The sequence below is a fragment of the Capra hircus genome, chromosome 14 (genome assembly GCF_001704415.2).
Source record: "Capra hircus breed San Clemente chromosome 14, ASM170441v1, whole genome shotgun sequence".
Taxonomy (NCBI): domain Eukaryota; kingdom Metazoa; phylum Chordata; class Mammalia; order Artiodactyla; family Bovidae; genus Capra; species Capra hircus.
The window spans coordinates 72,822,934-72,850,255 of record NC_030821.1 but is presented as its reverse complement, the minus strand read 5'-3'; the positions used below and the strand labels follow the sequence as shown (position 1 = coordinate 72,850,255).

General features: G+C 37.3%; 1 protein-coding gene across 3 annotated transcripts in view; it reads right to left on the bottom strand.

Moving 5' to 3' along the window:
- The window catches only part of EFR3A (EFR3 homolog A), an 83,170-nt gene that overhangs the window by 17,612 nt on the left and 38,236 nt on the right, over positions 1-27,322 (bottom strand). For all 3 annotated transcript variants that reach the window (XM_018058574.1, XM_018058575.1, XM_013969110.2), the window contains 12 exons: positions 26,810-26,947; positions 24,444-24,522; positions 21,799-21,934; positions 19,985-20,152; positions 18,072-18,186; positions 17,281-17,332; positions 15,775-15,947; positions 13,685-13,760; positions 12,298-12,459; positions 11,529-11,660; positions 10,352-10,419; positions 9,239-9,366 (listed from right to left, as the gene is read on the bottom strand). In XM_018058574.1, coding sequence (XP_017914063.1) covers positions 9,239-9,366; positions 10,352-10,419; positions 11,529-11,660; positions 12,298-12,459; positions 13,685-13,760; positions 15,775-15,947; positions 17,281-17,332; positions 18,072-18,186; positions 19,985-20,152; positions 21,799-21,934; positions 24,444-24,522; positions 26,810-26,947 — 1,427 coding nt within the window. The remainder of the gene's footprint in view (positions 1-9,238; positions 9,367-10,351; positions 10,420-11,528; positions 11,661-12,297; positions 12,460-13,684; positions 13,761-15,774; positions 15,948-17,280; positions 17,333-18,071; positions 18,187-19,984; positions 20,153-21,798; positions 21,935-24,443; positions 24,523-26,809; positions 26,948-27,322) is intronic.

Genomic DNA, 27,322 nt, shown 5'->3' with positions numbered 1-27,322 from the left:
TGTCCATTTTATTGGCATACAACTGCTGATAGTAGTCTCTTATGATCCTTTGTATTTCTGTGTTGTCTATTGTGATCTCTCCATTTTCATTTCTAATCAAAGGAATCCAAATTGGAAAAGAAGAAGTAAAACTCTCACTGTTTGCAGATGACATGATCCTCTACATGGAAAACCCTAAAGACTCCACCAGAAAATTACTAGAGCTAATCAATGAATATAGTAAAGTTGCAGGATATAAAATCAACACACAGAAATCCCTTGCATTCCTATACACGAATAATGAGAAAGTAGAAAAAGAAATTAAGGAAACAATTCCATTCACCATTGCAACGAAAAGAATAAAATACTTAGGAATACATCTACCTAAAGAAACTAAAGACCTATATATAGAAAACTATAAAACACTGATGAAAGAAATCAAAGAGGACACTAATAGATGGAGAAATATACCATGTTCATGGATCGGAAGAATCAATATAGTGAAAATGAGTATACTACCCAAAGCAATTTACAAATTCAATGCAATCCCTATCAAGCTACCAGCCACATTTTTCACAGAACTAGAACAAATAATTTCAAGATTTGTATGGAAATACAAAAAACCTCGAATAGCCAAAGCAATCTTGAGAAAGAAGAATGGAACTGGAGGAATCAACTTGCCTGACTTCAGGCTCTACTACAAAGCCACAGTCATCAAGACAGTATGGTACTGGCACAAAGACAGACATATAGATCAATGGAACAAAACAGAAAGCCCAGAGATAAATCCACACACATATGGACACCTTATCTTTGACAAAGGAGGCAAGAATATACAATGGAGTAAAGACAATCTCTTTAACAAGTGGTGCTGGGAAAACTGGTCAACCACTTGTAAAAGAATGAAACTAGATCACTTTCTATCACCGTACACAAAAATAAACTCAAAATGGATTAAAGATCTAAATGTAAGATCAGAAACTATAAAACTCCTAGAGGAGAACATAGGCAAAACACTCTCAGACATAAATCACAGCAGGATCCTCTATGATCCACCTCCCAGAATTCTGGAAATAAAAGCAAAAATAAACAAATGGGATCTAATTAAAATTAAAAGCTTCTGTACAACAAAGGAAAATATAAGCAAGGTGAAAAGACAGCCTTCTGAATGGGAGAAAATAATAGCAACTGAAACAACTGACAAACAACTAATCTCAAAAATATACAAGCAACTTCTGCAGCTCAATTCCAGAAAAATAAACGACCCAATCAAAAAATGGGCCAAAGAACTAAGTAGACATTTCTCCAAAGAAGACATACGGATGGCTAACAAACACATGAAAAGATGCTCAACATCACTCATTATTAGAGAAATGCAAATCAAAACCACAATGAGGTACCACTTCACACCAGTCAGAATGGCTGCGATCCAAAAATCTGCAAGCAATAAATGCTGGAGAGGGTGTGGAGAAAAGGGAACCCTCCTACACTGTTGGTGGGAATGCAAACTAGTACAGCCACTATGGAGAACAGTGTGGAGATTCCTTAAAAAATTGCAAATAGAACTACCTTATGACCCAGCAATCCCACTTCTGGGCATACACACTGAGGAAACCAGAATTGAAAGAGACACATGTATCCCAATGTTCATCGCAGCACTGTTTACAATAGCCAGGACATGGAAACAACCTAGATGTCCATCAGCAGATGAATGGATAAGAAAGCTGTGGTACATATACACAATGGAGTATTACTCAGCCGTTAAAAAGAATTCATTTGAATCAGTTCTGATGAGATGGGTGAAACTGGAGCCAATTATACAGAGTGAAGTAAGCCAGAAAGAAAAACACCAATACAGTATAAACACATATATATGGAATTTAGGAAGATGGCAATGACGACCCCGTATGCAAGACAGGAAAAAAGACACAGATGTGTATACCAGACTTTTGGACTCAGAGGGAGAGGGAGAGGGTGGGATGATTTGGGAGAATGGGAATTATAACATGTATACTGTCATGTAAGAATTGAGTCGCCAGTCCATGTCTGACGTAGGGTGCAGCTTGCTTGGGGCTGGTGCATGGGGATGACCCAGAGAGATGTTGTGGGGAGGGAGGTGGGAGGGGGGTTCATGTTTGGGAACGCATGTAAGAATTAAAGATTTTAAAATTTAAAAAAAAATAAAAAATTAAAAAAAATAAAAATAAAAAAAATAAAACAAATCCGGCCTACTGACTAATGCTGAGCTTCCCAAGATTTTGCACACAGACACATACACAAAATTATAGTGCATGAAAGGCACACGGAGCTCAATGGAAGAGGCTGCCTGCACTGTAAGCTGACTGCCCAAGACCAGACCCAGCTACCTGAAGAGCTAAGGAAGGAGATCAGTATTCAGACACACCTGTAAGGTTCCCAATAACGGGGAGCTCAGGTCTAAAATTAGCTTAACAGCACAGTCAGTCACATCATAATCTGGCAACACTTTATCTTTCTAATTTCATTTTGTATATGCAGTTGACCAAAGGAAATGGCAACCCACTCCAGTATTCCTGCCTAGAAAATGCCATGGACAGAGGAGCCTGGTAGGCTACAGTCCATGGGGTTGCAAAGAGTCAGACAAGCAACTTCACCTCATGAACAACCTAGCAGTTCGGGGCACTGACTCCTCTGCAGTCAAAAATCTGCATTACAACTTTAATTGGCCCTCCCGATCCATGGTTCTGCATCTGCAGATTCAACCAAATTGAGACCACATAATACCGTGGTACATATTTATTGAAAAATATCTGCATTTAAGTGGAACTATGCCGGGAGAAATAACAATTACCTCAGATATGCAGATGACACCACCCTTATGGCAGAAAGTGAAGGAACTAAAAAGCCTCTTGATGAAAGTTAAAGAGGAGAGTGAAAAAGTTGGCTTAAAGCTCAACATTCAGAAAACTAAGATCATGGCATCCGGTCCCATCACTTCATGGGAAATAGATGGGGAAACAGTGGTTGACTTTATTTTTTTGGGCTCCAAAATCACTGCAGATGGTGACTGCAGCCCTGAAATTAAAAGATGCTTACTCCTTGGAAGGAAAGTTATGACCAACCTAGATAACATATTCAAAAGCAGAGATATTACTTTGCCAACAAAGGTCTGTCTAGTCAAGGCTATGGTTCTTCCAGTGGTTGTGTATGGATGTGAGAGTTGGACTGTGAAGAAAGCTGAGCACCGAAGAAGTGATGCTTTTGAACTGTGGTGTTGGAGAAGACTCTTGAGAGTCCCTTGGACTGCAAGGAGATCCAACCAGTCCATTCTGAAGGAGATTGGTCCTGGGTGTTCTTTGGAAGGAATGATGCTAAAGCTGAAACTCCAATACTTGGGCCATCTCATGTGAAGAGTTGACTCATTAGAAAAGACTCTGATGCTGGGAGGGATTGGGGGCAGGAGAAGAAGGGGGAGACAGAGGATGAGATGGCTGGATGGCATCACCGACTCGATGGACATGAGTCTGAGTGAACTCCGGGAGTTGGTGATGGACAGGGAGGCCTGGCGTTCTGCGATTCATGGCGTCGCAGAGTCGGACACGACTGAGCAACTGAACTGAACTGATACAGTTCAAACCAGTGTTGTTCAGGGTCAACTGAACCGTGATTTTATTCTTCTGAAGGGGTGAAGAATGAACTAAAAAAGGGCAAACATAAAGAAATTGGTTTCTTGGGACTTTCCTGGTGGTCTAGTGGTTAAGACTCGGTGCTCTGGGCGTGGGCTTGCTCCCTGGTTGGCAAACTAACATCCCAAAAGCTGTGTGGCATGGCCTAAGAAAACCATTGGTTTCTTTCTTACTGACTACTCCTCTACTCCAAGGTAGCCTTCCCTGGCAGTAAATTAATGCTGTTAATCAAATATGGCAATTTACTCTCTTTCTGGGACATAGAAGGATTGCAGTTCCTGGCCTCTCTGTGGTTAGGAGGGACTCTGTAACTAGTTCTGGCCAATGAAGAGTGAGCAACGTTTTAGACTGTGGCTATTCCATCAGCTTGGACTCCAGAACAAGGAGGATATGAAGTTATGCACGGTTAGCTGGAGCAACGAGTAAGTCTTTACAGTTTTAAATCACTAAGAATGTGTGTCTGTTTATTTTCACAGCACAACTTAGCCAGGGTTCTTAACCTTGGCACTACTGGCATTTTGGGCCAGATAATTCTTGCCGTGGCAGCTATTCTGTGTATTACAGAATATTTAGCCGCACCCCTAATTTCTACCTGCTAGATACCAGTAGGCCTCCCCACTGGCAATAACTAAGAATGTCTCTAGGGTTGACAAATGGTTCCTAGAGTGGGAAAAATAACTCACAGTTGAGAACCACTGACCCACCCCATCCTGATAACAGACCTTTCGAGAATTTTCCCTGTATGCCACCATCTTATTGTAAGTTTCTTAAACACTAACCACATCACTCCTCCAAGCAATTCTACCCATTGCCTGAGGAAGTAAAAAGGCAATCTGCATTCTCCAGTCAGATCCTACGAACAGGAACATCGGCTGTTCCCTTGTGTATTAAGGCAAACGTGTCTATTCTCCGTCTCTGAGCATCTGCCGCACATGCTTTTCTACAAACAGCAACTCCTACAGGAAACACCTGTTACCTGCCCTTTCTTATGTCCTCCCCCCCCCCCACCATAAAGACTCTTATCTTTCAAGCTCTACTTACACAGGACATCGCATCCTTTAAATCTTAAATATTACTTGTTTTTACTTACTTGTCTTCTGGCTACAGAAATTTCCTATCGGTTAGGACTGATCTTTCCTTATCAGTGTTCAATCATTATCACCCGTAAGTCACTGACTACCAACATGTAAATAAATGTCTTATCTCCCCAACTGTACAAGAATTCAGTGGCAGACTGTTCTGTATCTATCATCTAGCAGTTATTCAGGTTCTGCTGTATAAAGGCTGATCGTACAGAATGAATACATACCCATCTGTGACAAGTTACTACATATTGTTTCACTGCAGTTTTCAGGTTGAAAATATCTTATCTCCTGCATATGACTATTATTAAGGTAACCGAGACAGTGTACTTTTCCTAATTTTTCTGCATGATCATATGTGCTAATATAAATCACCAAACATAAAAATCAACATCAATTGAACTGCCACAAAACAGTATGGTCATCACTGCTGACTTGCTTTTCAACTTTCAAGGCTTTACCAGAACTCAAAATGAGGAATGAATAATAGCCTGCTTCGCAAAAAAAACCCATACAAGAATTTCTAGGTTAATATATGAAAACTGATGGGTTGCAGAGAAGAGACAAATTGAAACTTAAGATAAAAATAAAAAGGAAAGGAGAATTACAGAGGCAGGAGAGGGAACACTGAGTGGCAAAAATGAGTTAGAATGGGAGGGACATATGGGCAGAGATTTGAGAAAGACAAGGAATTTTTCAACGGAAGAAAATGAAACTCAATGGGAAACTCTAACACTCTATTCTCAGAAAGTTCTTTCATCAATAGAGCAACCTGCTTGAAGGTGATAGAAAAAGCCCAGTCACAACTAAGTATCGTGCACATTGACACATGAGTAAGCTTTCCACAACACAGCTCACAGAAGGTAACGCCCCTGTTTTCATGGGCCATCCACGTCTGCTCCTGACCTGTCCTTCAAGGTCGGCTGAGACGCAACATCACTGCAGCCACTGGGGACAGCCCTGTCCTGCCTCTCGGCGTCTCAGTGCCTCGTGTGTGCACCCCCAGGGCAGACCCTTGCTTTTCTTCCTCAGGCTGGCCTGGGGCAGTTTCAGACGCTACTTTCTATGCCCCTTCCATTTTCCCATCCCACCTACCTCTCTCCACTTCCTATAATCTGCTGTTTGGTATGGTAATCACTGTTTCTTCTTTCTGGTTTTAATTGCAACCTGGGTTTTAGAGCAATGCTTGGAGACAGTGAGACCTAACTTCCTTCAGTGATGTTCTGCTGCCACCTAGAGTGTCTGTGTATAACGTATGGAACTGCATTCAGACGGCTAAAGAATAGAGAAACGCCAAGTATACACAATAGTCTGAACACAAGTACAATACAGAACTACATTAAATTACTCAATATAATTGTCTATGGTTGTATAAAAACAAGTAGAAGAACTTACTTAACTGTATATTAATAAATCATGAAATGTAATTAGGGCTACAATGCTGCTCCGATTCAATTAAAAAGCTCACCGGCAAAATGAAATTTCAGAGGTAATTTGTCTATACAAAAATTTCGTTTTAACAATGATACTAGTTACACAGACAGACTTTTTTGGTTCTACAGAAAAATACAAAATTCCATCTAGAGCTAATGCATGTTTATTTATAGTGACACTGGTTTTTTAGGTTCTTTGCAATTCTTATCAAGCCATTCCCTGTTTAAAATCATTTAATGACTCCCCACTGCTTTCAGAACAGTTTGAACTATTTAACCCAGTTTTACAATTCCCAATCTTACTCTTCCAAGTCACTCCAAAGTAGACTAACTTTACAGTAATTGCTTGAAAAATCATCTTCTTGCTTGCCTCCATTCTTCCACACATGCTGTTACTTTGGCATGAAACAGTTCACTTGTCTAACACTTGCTTCAGGTTCAGCTTAGGGGTTTTTTTCCTTCTGGAAAACACCCCTGTTTCACAAAACCTGGACAGAAGACTCTCCTAGGTGCCGCCTGAGGACCCCAAACCTCTCTGATGATAGCCTTTAAGGCATACTGCAACCGTCCAGTTAATTGTCTTGTTAGACAAACTGTATAATGAATTAACTTCTTTCCTATGCATCTAGAATAAAACTGCTGATGTGCCATCTTGGTAGAACTGAGAAAAATGTCATTCAAAACCATCTTCTGTGTTTCTTGGTCCAGATGAGGAATCCCGTTAGGGAAGACTGTAAGCTTTGTTAAAGCAAGAACCTCTACCTGTCTTGCTCCTGTTTGCACAGCAGCTGCCACACCGTAAATACTCATTAAATACTGCACCCCTTCATAGAGGAGCATGTAACACACACTTAGACATACACTATTAAGTCAATTTCTAGGCTGATTTGTGATAATTAGCTAACATTTATTGATCACTTACTTTATGCCAGTCATTAACTGTTCAGTAAGCTTTAGGCAGACCATTCTTCTTTCTTTAGAACCAGTTACCATTATATTTCAACTGTTTGTCTGTCTTCTCCACCAAACTTTAATCCTTGAGGATAGGGAGTGAATCTTAACATCTTTCTACCCCAAAAGTCAGAAGAGTGCTTGATATAGTAGACACTCAGTAAAAGTTTGTAATACAAGAAAAAATAAATCTGGATCAATATGGATGACTGAACAATCTTTGAGCACACAGTTGGCAAAATCAATTTATTAAGCACCTAACTGAACAGGCAAGGCAGTTAATTCTAGTGGCCTTACCTAATCGAATTATTTAATATCAGCCTCACTATCCTCATTTGTAAACAAAATTAATGCTACTTTTCTCATCAAACTACATTCTCAGATTACCTGAGAACATGAATACAGAGTATCACTGTGACTGGCAAACACTCAGTACATAATAAATGGAAGCTACTATTTTGATGATGAAGGGTATACCTGCATGATACACAACAACATAAATATTTAAACTTTTTTCTTTTAAGAAGAAAGATACCTTAAATCTTAAATCCCTTATTTTTAAAAAAATGAATATCTGATGGATATACAGCAAAAGGAAAATTTAATAATTGATTATGCCACAAAGTGTTACTATATCTTCTGACTCTCTCTGCATTCAGGCAGGACACACATGCCACAGACTGGTTCTAAACTGCCAAAATCTTTATAAATCAGAAAAACCTTATTCATACTGAGGGATTTCTGTGCAGTTACATAACTAAGTATATGCTGAAATGCTCTGAATTCTTCTAGTCAGTGATAGACAGGCATTAAAAAAGATAATACATCCCTTTCAGGGGTGGGAAGAAACGGGAAATACAAACCATTTGTTAAAAAAAAAAAAAAAGTACCATAATTTTTGTTCAGAACTGTTCGGAGTTAAAGGAACAGGGTAGAAGGAAATAACAAGGGATGGAAAGTAAACTACAGCTATGGGGAAGGTAAAGCAAAACAATAACTGAATTTACAACTACATAAAATACACAGGCCACTGTCTTCATTTTCTAGAAGGCAGTTGTACTAAGCTATTTTCCTAAAGGATGGGGGAGGGAAAGGGCAGGCCAACTGACACTGGATTTACCTTTGCACTTGTGCCTGGGTTTATGAGGTTTTTTGCCTGAAGGAAAGAGAGCTAAATCCAAATTATAAGAATGGAATATTTTTAAAAACCTATTTAAAAAATTCTTTAAAATTACAAAGCTCTATTAATGTTTTATTCTTAGCACTTTTTACTTTCCCAAGGAATTCCCGAGGAACAGAATTTTCTATACTATGGAATTTAAAAGAAAATGCAAAAGCTTTCATTAACATCTCAGACTATTATGAATAACTATCTGTAATAAATATACATATTTTGGATCCAAGTTATAAAAAAGAGTTACTTCCAAAGGTCATGCTATTTCTAGTGATTAATTCGGAAAACTACCTAAATGAAATCAAACAGCTTTCTTGTAGAACAGATGTAGCCCCATCAAAAGAAAATGAAGGTGTCCTAAGATAAAAATCTTTGATTTTAGCTTTCAAAGTAAAAAGTGAATGCAAGATATGATTCAGTTTTGCTTTGAAACAAAACAATTATCTCAGGCAATGAAAAGAACAGAAGGAGATATATTATACACAGAGGAAAACATATTCTTAACTTAAAAAGTTTGCAGGTTTCTTTACATAGAAAATAGCCTGTACTCTTTCAAATGACAAAAATTACCTAATTCATTAAGTTCAACAGTCACAATTTACTAACTAAACGATTTTTACCAATTTCCTGAAGTTAAACACAATATAGCTTAAAGAGCAAAGATCTAACTTTGCTTCTCTGTTTAAAGAATAATATTATTCAGTATAATAATACATGAACTATAGCAATTATCACTTGAGGATTCAATTTGCTCATGATAAAATCATGTATGTGTCTTTTACTAAAGGTTTTCAAGAACAAAATATTAAAATAGAAGTAAGCTTTCTTAAGCATCTGTAACAGTTGAGATATAGTAAGCACACAAACAGAATTACTTTTCACTGCTAACTGAACTTGCAGAAAAATTGCTGATACGTATTCGATAGAGTAAGAGTTTTAATCACCTGCCCTTACCTGTCACTTGTGGTACGTATGGGACTGACAACCTCTCAACACTATAGCCACTGCCACCTAGTGACTCTGCAATCTTGTTGGTCAAAAAGTACAAATTTTTGTCATGCTTCTCTAAAGATTTTGGAAGCCTGTCAAGTTGATCAAAACAAAAGCCATTTAGTACTATTTAAAATAAGTTAACATATAAACATTTTAGATCAAGGTCTAAATATAAATGCAACTTAAACTGTAATTAGTCATAGGAAAATCAGTATATTTTAGGTGACTAATTTGAGCTCTTAAAGAGCTCAAACATACGGTATGTGGACCCAGCTAGGAAGCGTTCTGCTGTTCTTCTTCCCCAGTAACATCCCAAGGGTGAGGTCAGCCTTATTTTATCCTGCTGGTATTCACACATTAAATGATGAAGAGGACTAAATTCAGCTTTAACTATCATGCTAATTAAAAATCTACTGCAAGAAGAAAATAAAAATGAAGCTCACTGACTATTAATCAAGAACACACTAGCCAACTAAGTGACAGGAAGCTCTCGTCCAAGACATACAGCTTCGCTTTCCTTTCAAACTGCTTGGTATTACATTATGCTGATGCTTTCAATATTAAACTGCTTTTAGAGTCCAAAAGTTTGAATAAAGTACTTTTCATATATGTATTTTTTTGTTTGAGTAGTAAGAAAAAGAATTTCAGAGTATAACCGTCGTTTTTCGGAAAACATTCTTTATCCCATATTTTATTAATATTGTTATCGATTATTAGAAGTCTTTAACAAGATATTATAGTTTCTTAAAGGAGTGTTCACCTATATATCAGAACATGCTCTATTTAAGAGTTGCATCTTCATGTTTAAAAAAAGGTAAGCTAAAATTTTTTTCATCAAAGACTGAGTCCATGTGTGTATGAGTCTACATTTAAAATGTATGAGAACTTTTTTTTTGTATGAGAACTTTTATAACAAGAGAAACAAGTTAGATGAGTTAAGTGACAGAAACATAAAACAATGAGGATTACAAAACATCAGAAAATTATTCTAACAATAGTTCACTCCTTTGCAATCACCATTTACTGGTTTCTCAAGTCAATGTCCCTTCCTTGAAATGTAAAGCATTAACATACATGCACTTATCTCTGAAAATATGCTCTGGTAGAAAATAAGGGGCTTCCATAGTTCGAATTTCAATAACCTGAAAAATATCCAAAAACAAAATAAAGTAAAAATCAAAGGCCTCACTCTTCAGGATGATGCCACAAAAATGTGGAAAACTAAAAACACAGAAACAAAAACTAAACATTTATAAGAAATACCATCACTTCATTTTGGAATTTAAGCTACAGTTGAGAACCCAAATAAAGAGTTCATTTTGTTTTCACATTTATGAACTCAGCAGGTAACAAAATCACAGTGATAAAATAATACAAGCTGTGAAAAAAGATGATACATCACATCTGATCAAACGTCCCACAGAGGCAATTAGAACCTGTGCTTTCTCAAGCACCCTGTGTGGGAAACGCCTCCACAGGCAGCAGGCCCTCGCTGTGCCCCTCCTCCATGGGACCTGCTGCCGCGCATGCCCGCGGTCTCAGCGCTCTTCTGAGGTCTAGCTCCCCAACTCACTTGGGAGCCACCTAAAGAGGAACCCTGCTTTCCTAGCATTTGGATCTTTAACAGCAGATGTCAAATAGTCACTCAAACATTTATTTAATGAGATGAATGAGTTTTATTTCTTAGAATGCACTAAAACCCCCTACATTTTAGGAAGGACTGAGAGATATGCTTCCAATTTCATAAAAACGGGGTTCTCCCTGAAAGATGTCTTTAAAGAATAAAAATTACAGTGGACTTTTTCTGCAGATAAGTCAGGGGCTCTGAAATGTATGCTAAACTATTTAATGAGTTACAGCTGAAAAAGATAATAGTTAAATGACACAGGACAAATCTCTGAGAGGTGTATTATTTACTTAACTTTTGAGATCTAACTCAAGGAGACTGGTTTAAAACATAATGACAATAGAAACAGTATAATTAAAGAAATATGAGATACTAAGATCCATAATGTTTTAAAAGGAAAACAACTGTATAAGAAATTGTATGAAGTATTGTAGAAGAAAACCATATTTCCTGCTCAACCATTACACAGAAAAATTCTAATACAACAGGCATCAATGAAAATATAAACATAGTATTATCTTAATAATTTGATACATAATCATCAAAATTAAAAATAATTATCGCTGGTAGAAAATCTGCCATTTTTGTGCAGTTCAAATGCAAAGACTTATCTCAATATATTACCTTGCTAACATGCTGGCAAAACGCAGGAACAGCTATCATCTGACTTACAAAGTTGAGGTATGCAGCAACCAGCGCCATGATTCCACAACGATGGAACATTGGTAAATTATCTTCATTGATAATTGCACTGTCCTTTAATCAAACAAACACACACACACACTAACAGATCAAGGTCTCATGCTCATTGCCATTTTCTCTATGATTATACTAAGAAACGCAGCTAGGTTGGAATGCTAACCAAATGTCACCTTAGAAGCAGCTTTCTTTTAACAAAAAAGTTCTAAAAGGAGAATAAATACCTATTTATAAGAGACTTAAAACTCTCAATTCAAACAGGTCTTCTTCAGGAAAGCCTTTCCTAAAGACGGGGGGATTCAGGGGCTGGTGAAATGTATATCAGATATATAAAAATAAATGCATGTATTCTCATTGCACACAGTTCTATTATTACATAATATGTAAACTCTAATTAAACAACTCCATCTATGTAATTCTTATTATTTAATGACTATGAAAGGATGGGCACAGGGACCATGCTGTCTTTTTCATCACGGTAATCCTATGGCCTTGAACAATATTTAGCACATGGTCAATACTTACTCAACATCTGTACAAAGAATAAATCAATGTGATCATAGTTTGAGTATTTTAGATTTAAAACTAGACAACTCAAAAAATTCATGTCCCTGAATAAAGATGATAATACTTTAAAGATGGTGTCTAATTCATTAAAAAATGCTTTTGTCAATGAAAGGCTATGAAAGCATACCTGTAAAGCAATGGCTAATCGAATGAGATCAATAACTACTTCTTCATTGGCCAATTCAATAGTTATAAGAGCAAGAGAAGTATAAAGTAGCTCATAGTTTTTGTGAACATTGTCTTCTTCTTTACAGCCCAAATATATGTGCCGATATAGCTGCTGCCCATTCTGAAAAGGGAAACAATACAGAAAAAAGACAGTCTTGCTTAAAATGTAGCAGGGCAGATTTCACAGGTGTATAAAACCTCTTACAAAGTAGCTATCTTATCACATAACAAGGGAGAGATTTACACTGATAATTGGAGGGTCAAACTGTATTCCAATTATTAACATCAATAAATGTATTGATATATAATTAGACACTAGCACTGGAGTCGAAGAGAAAATTAAATAAAAACAGCAAGTCAGAAATAGTTCCAAGTGCAAACAATGAAAATGTCTTTAGTAATAATTTGAAAAGACAAGCAAATTATAGATAGATTTGAGAAAAGCTGAAAAGAATGGCAGAATTATGGGAGCCTCGGCAATTGTAAGAAACACCTGGCTGAGGAGAAATGAACTCAGGTTTTCTTGCCTGCGGGAACAACCTCCTGGGAGGTGGGTTAGGAGCTGTCTGGGGAAGAGCATCTCCAGGCTCTGCCACACTTTGGTCTGAAGTGACACAGGCATGTCTAAAGTCCACCCACAAGGAGAGGTCACAGACACACCCCCAGCACTGTTAAGAGGTTTCCCTCTAAACCAAACGGATCTAACATGTTAGCCAAAAACAGAAAAGCCTGTCGTCTAAAGCATTCCAGAGTACAGGTCCAATTGTCAAGTGACAACAAACAGAAATAAAAGCGTTTTTCCCATTTCAAAGTACCATGTGGTAATTAACTCAACATGTTACACTGCTTCACAACACAAACTGTAAGTTACAACTGGGAAACTGAATGACCGCCACGCTTCCTCTCCACTAGGCAGGCCCCAGTGCCCACCCTAGATGTGATTTAACTCATCAGTGGGGAAGCGCGAGCATCAGTGTTTTTAAAGGCACAAAGCTCCCCAGGTGACTGTAATGTGTGGCCAGGGTCACAGGCCACAACAGTAGTCTTCTGAAGCCAGTCCGTCTGTAGGGTTATGCATTTTGCTCTGTAATCTATTTAATATGCACATGGACCCATATAGGTAAGAGGGGTCTCTCCAGCTGTGCCAATGCATGACTGGTTAAGCCTGTTTAGGTCTGTGGTTCAGTACTAGTGTGAGTTTTCTGGCTACAGATACAGACCTATGTATGCTCTTCTAATAGAGTCCCCTTCATTTCATTTCAAGGTTACAGATCAATGCAAACCTACCTGAGAATTCAAATGGCTATAACTTAAGTCATGCATTATTTTTCAGAAGATAATCTTACCTTTTTCATGAAACTTGTGTCTTGTCTACAAATTTTTTCTCTTTTTATTTTTAGGTCAGCCACATCTGGTATTATTCTAGAGAGAACCAATGCATCATTTTTTAAGGAATGACAGTTATTATATCATATCTCATGTGACAAATCATAGCTATACTTAGAAGTCTGAACTATTTATCACTCATTTCAATGAGCATTTTAAATAAGCTTATATGTAATAATTCTACTGAATAACCGAGTTTAATTAAGTAAAATTGCACAAAGTAATCCTTGAGGCAAAATCAAAATAAAATTTATGTAACTAATGATTACTAGTAGATGAGATCTCTGAAAGTACATTAAAAGACCTTTAACATTTACTATCTTAAATATATTCAGTTCAGTTCAGTTGCTCAGTCGTGTTCGACTCTTTGCAACCCCATGAATCGCAGCATGCCAGGCCTCCCTGTCCATCACCAACTCCCGGAGTTCACTCAGACTCATGTCCATCAAGTCTGTGATGCCATCCAGCCATCTCATCCTCGATCGTCCCCTTCTCCTCCTGCCCCCAATCCCTCCCAGCATCAGAATCTTTTCCAATGAGTCAACTCTTCACATGAGGTGGCCAAAGTACTGGAGCTTCAGCTTTAGCATCACTCCTTCCAAAGAAATCCCAGGGCTGATCTCCTTCAGAATGGACTGGTTGGATCTCCTTGCAGTTCAAGGGACTCTCAAGAGTCTTCTCCAACACCACAGTTCAAACGCATCAATTCTTCGGCACTCAGCCTTCTTCACAGTCCAACTCTCACATCCATACATGACCATGGGAAAAACCACAGCCTTGACTAGACGGACCTTAGTTGGCAAAGTAATGTCTCTGCTTTTGAATATACTATCTAGGTTGGTCATAACTTTTCTTCCAAGGAGTAATAAGTGTCTTTTAATTTCATGGCTGCAGTCACTATCTGCAGTGATTTTGGAGCCCCCCAAAATAAAGTCTGAAACTGTTTCTACTGTTTCACCATCTATTTCCCATGAAGTGATGGGACCAGATGCCATGATCTTCGTTTTCTGAATGTTGAGCTTTAAGCCAACTTTTTCACTCTCCTCTTTCACTTTCATCAAGAGGCTTTTTAGCTCCTCTTCACTTTCTGCCATAAGGGTGGTGTCATCTGCATATCTGAGGTGATTGATATTGCTCCCGGCAATCTTGATTCCAGCTTGTGTTTCTTCCAGTCCAGCGTTTCTCATGATGTACTCTGCATATAAGTTAAATAAGCAGGGTGACATGATACAGCCTTGACATACTCCTTTTCCTATTTGGAACCAGTCTGTTGTTCCCTATCCAGTTCTAACTGTTGCTTCCTGACCTGCATACAGATTTCTCGAGGCAGGTTAGGGCTCTGGTATTCCCATCTCTTTCAGAATTTTCCACAGTTTATTGTGATCCACACAGTCAAAGGCTTTGGCATAGTCAATAAAGCAGAAATAGATGTTTTTCTGGAACTCTCTTGCTTTTTCCATGATCCAGCGGATGTTGGCAATTTGATCTCTGGTTCCTCTGCCTTTTCTAAAACCAGCTTGAACATCAGGAAGTTCACGGTTCATGTGTTGCTGAAGCCTGGCTTGGAGAATTTTGAGCATTACTTTGCTAGTATGTGAGATGAGTGCAATTGTGTGGTAGTTTGAGCATTCTTTGGCATTGCCTTTCTTTGGGATTGGAATGAAAACTGACCTTTTCCAGTCCTGTGGCCACTGCTGAGTTTTCCAAATTAGCTGGCATATTGAGTGCAGCACTTTCCCAGCATCATCTTTCAGGATTTGAAACAGCTCAACTGGAATTCCATCACCTCCACTAGCTTTGTTCGTATATTAGTATTGTTATACAAATTAAATAAAATTCTGGATTAATAAAACCTAAAAATCCTAGATGAAAAAAAGTATAATACTGCATAATGGTAATGGTGATGGTTCTAACTGTGAAAGTACTGAAAACCATTGAATTAAACACTTTAAAAAGGTAAAAAAAAAAAAAAAATCAATACTGTACTTAAATGCATTAATGTAGAAATCTGAAAATTTCATCATTAAGTCTATTTTCAACCAGCACATACCTGATCCCTCGAAGCTTTGCCCTGTTGTCATGGCGATCCATGAGATTATGCATTACCTCCAAGACTAACTGCCTCAGTTCATAGTCTTCCATGAGGGAGGGTGATAGCAAAGGGTCCAGGAAAGACCCTGGCAGTGCAGTAACGATTGTCTTCGCTTTGTATCCAGAAGTTACCTGATTACAGGGGGGAAAAACAAGCCAAAAACCTTTGTCATGAATCCTTCTTTGGTAAAACTCTCAAGCTGTTCTCTAAGAATCATAAGCTTAGGGAAAATAGGAAGTCTAAACATAAGTCTGAAGGAAAAACTAAAAGAAAATTTGTGAGATGATGATGATTTTACAAAACCATCATTCATAAAGTTAATAAAATCAGTATCAGCATACATTTACCATATGCCAGGCGTGACTCTAAGCACTGTATGTGTACTGACTTCATCATTACCATGTTTCTGTGAGGCTAGGAATTATTACTGCATCCCCATTTTGTAAAAGAAAACCGAGGCTCAGAAGGCTAAGGATATATGGGGCAGGAAGTCAGTACTAAATGGATATAGGGAAATTAGGTAACAAATAACACAGGTAAGATCTGAACATTTTAAACTGGCAAATAATTATTTTATTTTAAATTAAGCAGTTCAGTTTAATAGGAGTGCATTTTCATTTTGGAAAGCTGTTTTCATTATTTGATGCGACATTTCTGAGTGTATTCCTATCTCTAAAGTTGGAGCTTTTAATCAGCCTATACTTAAATCCCATTAAACAGTTTAACCATAACACACAGACATTCATTCAGTTGACTGTGTAGTACAATTAGGATTAGAGACAAGGCTATTTGCTCAGGGAATTTATTTAATTAAAAAAAGCTTAGGGCCAAATGAAATTTCAGGTGGGTAATCTCTATTTATATTAAGGATTACAAGCATATGTGGAACATCTACCATTTATATTTGGGCATTCATTACAGGATAAAGGTGATTTTATAAGTGAGTAGAAATTGGTGAGACAATCACTACTTACCTAAAAAAACTAAAAACATATCTATATTTTATATCACATACAAAAATAGATAAACTTCAGATCAAAGTTCTAGATGTGGAAAGCCAAACTGTAAACCTTTTGTAAAAAGATATAAACAAATGTGTTTACATCATCAGAGCAGGCAAAGGGCTCTTAAACAAGATACAAATATAAAAGCAAAAAACATATAGGAAAGAACTGAGAAATCTGGCGATAGCTGGGCCCAGGCATCACCTTCTGTAAAATGGTAATGCTTTCTGCCTTCTGTATCTTTCATCATTATGAAAACCAAACATGATGATGGGAAACTGAGGAATAAACAGTAAAAGCGAAATCAAGTACATTCAAGTACAGTATATAAACCACAGAAAGAAAACTTACCATAAATGGTATCTTATAAGAAAAAGAAGCTGATAATGTGAAGCTATTTTTTTAACCTCTTTAATAATTTAAGGTTAAAGGTGTTCTTTACCGGTCTTAAATTCCTTACCATAAGCAAAGATCGCAGCAACATTATTTGAATCCGCCTGGTTCCCAAATCCCTAAAATACACAAAACAGTGGCATTATCTTATAAAAAGTAATTAACCTTATTTATTTAAATTATTATTTTTTATTTTAAAACTCTTCATATTAGCAAAACACTTTGCTTTCATACTAGCTGAAGTCATGGCTCATTTTATATTTTAAAGTAAACTTCATATGAATTACAGGGTTATATGCACAAAAATCAAATTCAAACAAAAAAAATTAAAAAGCTGTTGGTTTGCAAAGGAAACAAACCTATGCATGTAATGACATGAAAAGTCAACTGTATGAAATCACAACAAAAGATCCAGAACAATTAAAAGATACTATAAACTGGAGAATATATCTAATGCAAATATAACTGACAAACATAATATCTATGTAATATATATTAATAAGGCCAGAATGTGCCTAAATAATTCTTATACAAATAATTCTTTCAAAAAAGAATTAACAAATGAAAAAAGGGTTATTAATGGTCAAACAAATATCTTAAATAAGACTATCATTTCCTTATTAAGTTATTTACAAACTAAAGCATTAGCATGTTGTAAAATCAAATTAGGGCTTTCCTGGTGGTGCAGCTGGTAAAGAATCTGCCTGCAATGTGGGAGACCTGGGTTTGATCCCTGGGTTGGGAAGATCCCCTGGAGAAGGGAACAGCTACCCACTTCAGTATTCTGGCCTTGAGTATTCAACTTTACAGTTTGAGAAATTTTCAGTTTGAGAACAAAGGAGAACCACAAAAACATACCCTAATTGACTGATATCCAAAGTATGTGTAGATGTTCCAAAAACAGGTACTTTCCCCATAATGAACATCATGATTTCTGACCTCTGATAATCTGGTAGGTTACTTCCAAAAAATCCTATAAAAATATCAAGATAAATTTAAGATGCATTTTTCAAACTGAAAACTTTATTTTTCCATATAATAAAAAAATCGTAATATTAGGTTGGTCAAAAGGTTCATTTGGTTTTTTTCAATAAGATGGCTCTAGTAGCGCTTAGTTGTCTTTAACTTCATTTGAAACAATTTTGTTAGACTGTATTGTGACAGCTGTCATATCAGCAGTGCATTAAGAAAAAATACTTACCAAGGTTGAGTTTTTGTCTAGCCATTTTAATACTGAAGATGGAAAAAAAGCAACATTTACAGCATGTCATGCTTTATTATTTCAAGAAAGGTAAAAACGCAACTGAAATGCAAAACATGATTTGTACGGTGTATCGAGAAGATGCTGTGACTGATTAAATGTATCAGAAGTGGTTTGTGAAGTTTTATGCTGCAGATTTCTTGCTCAATGATACTACACAGTCAGACTGACCACTTGAAGTTGACAGTGACCAAATCGAGACATTAACTGAGAACAATCAACAGTACACCATGCTCTATATCCTTGTACCCTCTGTGCACACGTGCGTGTGTGTGTGTTGCACGGAGCAGCGGGGAGGCATGTGATTGTAAACTCTCAGTGTCAGTATCCAGATCCTGGTCTCTGAGGTCTTTTGAATGTTTGCTAGATGTAGAGAGGGCAGAGGATCTGCATGGTCTTAAAGCACCTTCTCAGAGACTGCTTATAATTCACGAGGGGAAATGGAAACTGTGCAGCACAGAAGTAGAAGAACACGTGGAGTGACCATAACTAACACCACCAGCAAAAAAAGGACACACACTGTGCGGTGCTGTATGCGAGAATCTGAGAAGAGCACTATCACTTAAACAGCATTCAGCCAGAAATGCACACGCTGAATCTCATTATGAAGAAACTCCAGACAAACCCATCCAAGGGTGTTTTTTTTTTAAGTGAGGGGTAAGGGGGATCTATCCTGGAGGGGAGAATGGCAACCCACTCCAGTATTCTTGCCTGGAGAATCCCATGGACAGAGGCGCCTGGCAGGCTGCAGTCACGCCCGACATGACTGAAGCGACTTGCCAGCAGCAGCAAGGGGGACCTAAACTCTTTTAAAAATGTCCGGATCCTAAGAGAATGTTCCAAACTAAAGGAACCAAAGAAACATCACAACTAAACACAATATACGATCCTAGACTGGATCCTGGACCTAAGGGAAAACATGCTATAAAGGACATTATCAGGTCAAACGACAAAACTGAAACAAGCAAGTCTGATTAAAGTACAATATCAAGTTAAATTTACTGATGCTGATAACTGTATTCTGGGTATGTAAGAAAATATCTTTATTCTTTGGAAAAAATACTCTGAGGTAAAGAGCCATGATACATATGTACTTAATATGCAGTGGTCAGGAAAGAAAGGTAGATGGACACATGCACGCTTCTCTCTATATGTATAGATTTATATACACACATATATGTAGATAAACACACATATATACATGTATGCATACGCACACAGAGAAATGCAGAAAGGGAGGGAGAGAGGCAGACAGGCAGAGGGAAAGGAAATGATATGATAAAGGCATAAAATATTAAGAGATGAATCTAGGTGAAGGGTACATATGGTGTTCTTGATTGTAAGTTGCGGTATTCTCATGTTTGTTTAGTTTCCAAATACAAAGTTTTTTTTTTCAAAGTCTAACCTATCATTCACCTTTAACTAATGCAGCATAACAGTCAAGTACTTTCAATGAGGGCTTTCTGAATCACTGTTTTCCATAACAATCTGAAATGGGAAATGTACTCACCTATTGTTTGGATGATAGCATTCTGCACAATCTTCTCATCACTGTCTTTGGAACTTGTGTTTAAGTTGGCATTGCCTATAGGGCCTCCCTGTAAATCATTTGCTTCAAATTCAACACTGAGACGCAGATGCTTCAACAGGGTGTTGAAGACTTCCAGCACTGTGGGTCCTGCAAATGAACCCTGATGTGAGCGAGTACATTCTTCCAGCATCATAGACTCAAGGCCAATACTCATGTTTCTCAACAGAGACATCTAGATATTTTCTAAGTAGCTGGCAATACTTCGTAATTTATGAACTAGCCATTCATTAAAAAAGTAAATGAGAAATCCCTAAGTAAGAAAGTCTTCTAGCTATTCCAGCAAACATCTACTGGGCATCTCGGAACAACTGGCTGTTGGAATCTTTGGTACAAACACACAAAACGTGCATAGTCTTATAAAAGTTAACAAAAACTTTCCATCTATCTAATCTTGTCTACTCAAAGGAATGCACATTGTGATAAACTGCTGGGTCAGAATCCATAGAATTATGATAATACAGCCCGCTGTGGCATAAGAAATTTATTTTCCATCTTTTAAGGCTAAAGAAGAAAGAATTTTGCCTCAATTGTTAGAGTGAAGCTAGCCAATTTACCCAACTTGGATAAACTATGTTTACTCTCTGCTTTTAATTCTGTGAACACTCTGTGTGTTTCTGTCAATGCATCCATCACATTACAATCTAATCAGTGCTTTTTACTTCTGCCTTCTCCTCTAGATTATAACCTTCTCCAGGACAGGCAGCCTTGTGGAAATCTTTCTCTGAATGTACTGAACCTAACACACAGTTCCTCACACATAAGAGACATCAGTAGTGAGATGGCTCAATCAATGCATCATCTGTGATTCAATTCATATTAATATGTCAAATGAAGTAGCTCTCCAAAAAATAACCTGTTTCCATCTCTTTGAGGTAAATTATGAGTAATGATGAGTCCATATACAAAATGTCCACTCTCATTTGACACTGAGTGAACATTACAATATTTCAGTAGGTAATACATAGTTTCACTTTGATTCTGAAGCAAAGAAAACATAACTAGATTTTCCTAACTTCAGAAATTTTATGAGGGACCCTTTCAGCCTTCTAAGCACCCGAGTGAAAAACCATGATGTCTGACCCGTCCCTTCTCCATGTTACCCACAGTCAGTCAGTTAATCAAATCCTGCTGACTTCACATTCCCACTTGCACTGCTGCCATCAAGGTCAGCACCATATAACATCATCTGTGATGAAGATTATAGTAAGTCTTTAAAGCGTGTTAGTCAACTGAAGAGTTATACCCATGATCTGGCCACAACTTGAACCTGAAGCCATGTCCCTGGCTTCCTCCACACACCACCACATGTCCCAGTCAAATGGGCTACATAATGCTTTGCTCCTGCTAATCCATTTTCCCCCTTCTCTGGACCTTGCTTTCTTATGATACTTGATCAAAATCTGCCTTATATTATGGCATCAGGGAGAGTTGTCTAACTCAGTAAACTCTAAGTTTCTTGTTTATCTGTACCCCTCCCAAATGTTTAGCATATAACTGGTTTCAAAATCTTTACTGGAAAAGAGGAAGGGAAGGAGAGACTGATTTGGAGAAAATGTTTAACTGTACATTAAAGAGGCCTGACAATAGTCATGGAAACCCAAAATTTCAAGAGAAATTATAGCACATTCAAAAATGTTAGAAATATTTTCAAATTGTCCCACACAGTGCTATACCTGCTGGAGAAAACATTCTGTAAAAGATCAATTTTTTTTTGGGGGGGGGCTGGCACTTACCTATGGAACCTTTAGCAGCAATGGCAACAGCCTCTAATAGAACCTGAATAATACCTGCTCGAACCCGTGGAGAATCTTTTTTACAAGCATCAAGGTGTCCGAGAATCTCCTGGATTACATGGTGAGAATACTGAGCCTAAGAGAAACAAACTAGTGTAAAAATATATGAACAATTATATACATCCTGGAATTCATAAAAATGACAAGTCATGTGACACTAAATTACAGGAGACTGGTACTTAAGTCATGGAACAATATATAGCCATTAAAACCCATTCTTCTTCAGAATAATAAGGATCATGGGAAATACTCATGATATCCTGAGGGGAAAAGCAAGCTGTAAAGTGTGTGCTGTGCTCAGTCGCGCAGTCATGCCCGACTCCTTGCAATCCCATGGACTGTCTGCGGGGAGTCTCCAGGCAAGAATACTGGAGTGCGTTGTCATGCCCTGCTCCAGGGGATATTCCTAACCCAGAAATCGAACCCAGGTCTCCCGCATTGGAGGCGGATTCTTTACCATCTGAGCCACCAGCCACCAGGGAAGCCCAGTTGTAAAATACTATGTTAAATAAAATTCAATCCGTTTTTTTAAAAAAGTATATAAGACTAGATATATATGTCTAAATGTTAACACTAGCCATATCTGAGAAGGAGATTTATGAGAAAATTTTTATTCTCATAATAAATATTATCCTGATTGTATCAGGATAGCCTTATAAAACAAATTCCCATCCTGGTGGGTACTAACATGCAATTTTCGAAGAATGGACTTCATAAAACTTATAGTGAATGTAAAGCTTCTTCTAAAGCTATGCTGTGGACCAGAATAACTTCTTAAACACTTAATCAACAAATATTTATTGATTCCTTCAGTTTCTTCAACTTTAGCATTTACTCCTTGCAAAAAACAATTTCATCTAGTAACTGAATCTGAATAAGGAAGGCAAATGAAGAAATACAAGGCTATGAAGACTAGGGGAAGAGTCTTAATTATGCCTACAGATTGCCAGATCAACTTCTCACCTACTAAACTAAAATTAAAAGATCTTAAAAGTTCTCATCAGAAGAAAAAAAATGTGTTGCTATGTGAAGTGATGGATCTTGAGAAAACTTACTATGAGACTCATTTTGCAACACACACATTTATCAATCATGTTGTACACCTTAAACTTATATAACATTATATGTCAATTATTTTCAATAAACTGGGAAAATTAAAAAATTATCCTTCTACATATAAACCAGCTTTATACTAGCTACCAAAAGTATTGAAAACTTACATTATGCTAGTCTATAATTAGTATTTTATTCAGACACAAAGTTTTAGAATAGGATGAACAGAATTCAAATCCTGACTTTCTTATCGATGTGCCCCTGAGTGAGGTACCCGATCTCTCTAAAGGTCAGTTTTCTGATCTATAACATGGGGATAACAACATCTACTTCATGGAAAAGGAAATGGCAACCCAATCCAGTATTCCTGCCTGGAAAATTCCATGGACAGAAGAGCCTGGCGGGATACAGTCCATGTGGTTGCAAAGAGTCAGACACAACTGAGCGACTAACACTTTCATACTTCATGTTCACTTCATAAAATAAGGAGGATTAAACGAAATAAAGCATGTAAGGTTATTAGCATAGTCAGAGGCATAGCCAGCACTTGATAAATGTCAGTTTCTATCTTAGTATAAAAATGAGGCATTCAGTGCATGCACTAAGATTTTCTTTTCAGAAACAAAGTAAAGCTCAGAGAGGCTAAATAATTTGCCTAAGTTCAATGCAACTAGGAAACAGCCTATCTAGGATGCAAATCCTGTTATGACCGGTACTAAAAGCTGTGCTGCTTCTTACAACCTTATCTCCTTTAAATTAATGATGACTTTTTAGGGTATTAAAAATGTAGATGTTTAAAAAAACGTTTAAAAAAAGACCTAAAATTCCAACTGAATTAAGAGCTAGCTGAGTCTGCCCAAGTTTTTCTGTAGTAGGTGACAGTGCCTCATCAAGGTTCTATGAAGACCAGTGGAGTTAATACATTAATACATGCATTATCACACAGCAAATACCCTATAAATGTATCAGTCACATGCTGCTAAAATAATCAATTCTAATACCAGTTTATCAGTAAAACACAAGTACACAATAATGTGTTTAATAAATGCACATAATGGGTATCATCATAAAACCATTTAGTTATTTTTATTAGATATCTTTTCATCTTGGCAAATAAGAATATAAGTATAAATAAAAATAAATGAGACAAAGAACTAAATTAAGAATATGTCTTATCTCCTATAGTGATTTCTATCTCTGAGGACATTCTTACTGACAGAGAACCAAAATCACTTATATAATACATTTTTTGAAGTCGCTCAGTCATGCCCGACTCTTTATGACCCCATGGACAGTAGCCTGCACCAAGCTCCTCCGTCCATGGGATTTTCCAGGCAAGAGTACTGGAGTGGGTTGCCATTTCCTTCTCCAGGGGATCTTCCCAACCCAGGGATTGAACCCAGGTCTCCCACATTGTAGGCCGACACTTTACCATCTGAGCCACCAGAGAAGTCCTATATAATATATAATCCTTATATATATATATACTTACATAATCCTTTATATACTTATATAATATATTCAATCCTTACCTGAATGGAATACATTATAATTTTAAAGCAGTGAACTGCAAACTCATTGGGATCCCATAGTTTGTGATGATCCAAATGCCTGTAATTAATAGTAAGAAAATTACTTTAAGAATTCCTTATTTTTATTATACTTTCTCCTCTAGAACCATCAACAATATGCAAAGCTTAACAATCAAAAGAATATTATCTACAAGAGAAGCAAAGTTTCCATTTCAAGAACTATGATATTTATTTCCCTTTATTGGCAGATCCTTTCTTAAAACAACAATAAAAGCTACTATATATGTGTGATTTTTAACACCTACATGAGCTGGCAACTAAGAAAAGTCCCTCAGTCTAGACTCCACAACAAGGTGGAATCTGAAGAAGTATACCCTGAAGCCAGCAGCTATCTTAGGTACATCTTCAGATCTCCAGTAGTTGACAGCTAGTGGTTTAATGGGATAAACAGAAAACTGGAGACAAAGCTTAGGGTCCACCTGGAAAAGATGGCTATCAGATCAGAAATACATGTATCAATCCAAGACCATTAAATCAATCCAAGACACCTTCAGTGAATGTGTGGAAATGTTTCATGTAGAAGCTGTCTGTGTTGGCCTTGACTCTGAGAGGAACCACAAAAAGACAAAGTTTCTCTGGAAAGTCCTTCTCGGCACCCAGAGAGTAGTTTGACAGAATTCCTAAGTATCTGTGTGGTTGAAAAAAACTGAACCTAAGGTTGTAGTTCAAAGTGGTTCCTGGATAACACTGCACCCATGTCTTCAGCAGAAGCAAAATAAAGCCTTTTATGGACTGCACATCATTAATCCAAGCCTCATATCCACAAGGAAAGTGACAATGAATATGGGCTCAAAATTCAAACTCATAGAACACACAAGGTAAAAGGCCACTATGAATGTCAATGATCTCTCAAGTTTTTAAGGGACTAGAACAAGTTTTTAAGGACTTTTATTTATGACTATATTCTCCCTAAATGCCTGGTATCTTATTTGCAGAGGGCATTTAACATTTAAATAACTAATTAACTAGCCAATATGTAATTAACTATTTAACATTTAATTAGATTAACTAACACATGATCAGGATGTAAATCCATTAAGTTATACATAGAGAAAAATATAGCCCATTTTCGAGTTACTCAAGCAATCCATTATAGTTAACATGGTAACGTCTTTCTTCTACCAACAGCTCTCTAGATTTTTAAGGCATTATAGACTACCTCTTAGTTATTAACAGGATTAAGATAAAAACGTGGAGAAGGGCATGGCAACCCACTTCAGGATTCTTGCCTGGAGAATGCCCACGGACAGAGGAGCCTGGTGGGCTACAGTCCATGGGGTAGCAAAGGGTCGGACACAACTGAACAACTAAGCACAAGCACAAGATAAAAACTAGAATTCTGATATTAAATCAGCAGGTCTAGACATTAAAAAATAAATCTGCCCTTAGTTATATCTGACATAATTTGATTAGCTTTCAGCAGCATTTTCATAAGCCCAGAGAATCTTTAAATAGTAAACATCATTTTTTGGTGGTGGTAGCAGTAAGGGGGAATCTCTTTGAAAATATAAGAACTCTCTGACTCTTAATTTCTGGTTTATAGATTCTTGTAACTAAAGATAAACTCTGCACCAAAATATTTTTCCTAAAAAAAAAAATAAAAAAGACTTCTGGATATTACATTTAGACTACTTTAAACATGCTATAAAGACGGAATCAGGAAGGGGAAGAACAAGGCAAATGATTAAAACAAAGACTAACAAAAATATCCAGAAATTACACAGAATATTATATAGGTCTATATGTGACAACTGAGTTAAGAGGCTTGACAAGAGCCTCCATGTCTACGTGGAGAAACTCAAAGCTTATAAATGTATTTTGCTTGGAGGGCAGCATGTAAGTACCAACAAGATATTTAATATTCCTGTGATTAGTCACTCAGTATACAATAAAGTTTACTCAGAGAAGAGAATGTAATCTAAGGCAGCCCAGTCACACAAAAAAGAAAGCAAAGGAAGAGAAGCCAAATATGAGGAACTGACCAGAAGTTAATAAAATAAGATACATCACACTGGGATACTCTGCTTTAATATTTTAGTGGGCATATGCATTCCAACGTGTGAACAGAAATCCCAGCGAAACAACGCACATGACACCAAGAGCATGACTGCATTTCCTACTTAAGAGGGAAAAGCGGGCAAGCGGTTGAACCAGTGCTCAAAGGGACACTGTCTGACTCAATCTTCCCACACCACTACACTGGCTCCATGAGTAACTCTCTCATACAAGTAAGAGCATCTCAAATAAACTCAAACAGAACGCATGCAGCACAGTCAGATGCAACCAGGAAAACGCCAGCGACTTACGCAAAAACTGGTCTCACGGCGTTATTCATATTCCCAAAGCTCGCCCGGCCCAGCAGTTCTCTGAAGCAGTTTTCAGCCAGCACAGCAGGATTCTCTTCTTTGTCTGCTGCTGAAGGAGAAGGAGGAGGGCCTATGCGACTGAGAAAAAAAGAGAAATGAAGACAAACAAAGCAATGCAAGACTTCTGACACCAGTTCTAACAGTTAAACAGAAGAGATTTGACTTCTCGGAATTTCTAGCATGACATTTTCTTTCTACCTAAAGTAACTTTAGAGCTTAATTTTACTTCCATGAATTCAACACCTTGAAGCTGATCATATAATCTTTCAAAACGGGAGAACTAAATTCAGTTGTACTAACTTGTTTCTAACTAATAGAATATATTTTCCAAAGGCAAAATACTCAACAGTTGCTATTTTGTAAAGTTCCTACAACTTCTTTACATTTAGAGCACAGTCTCAATGAGAAAAAGGTACCCAAAGATCACCCAGTTTAACTGTAAGAGAGCAAAAA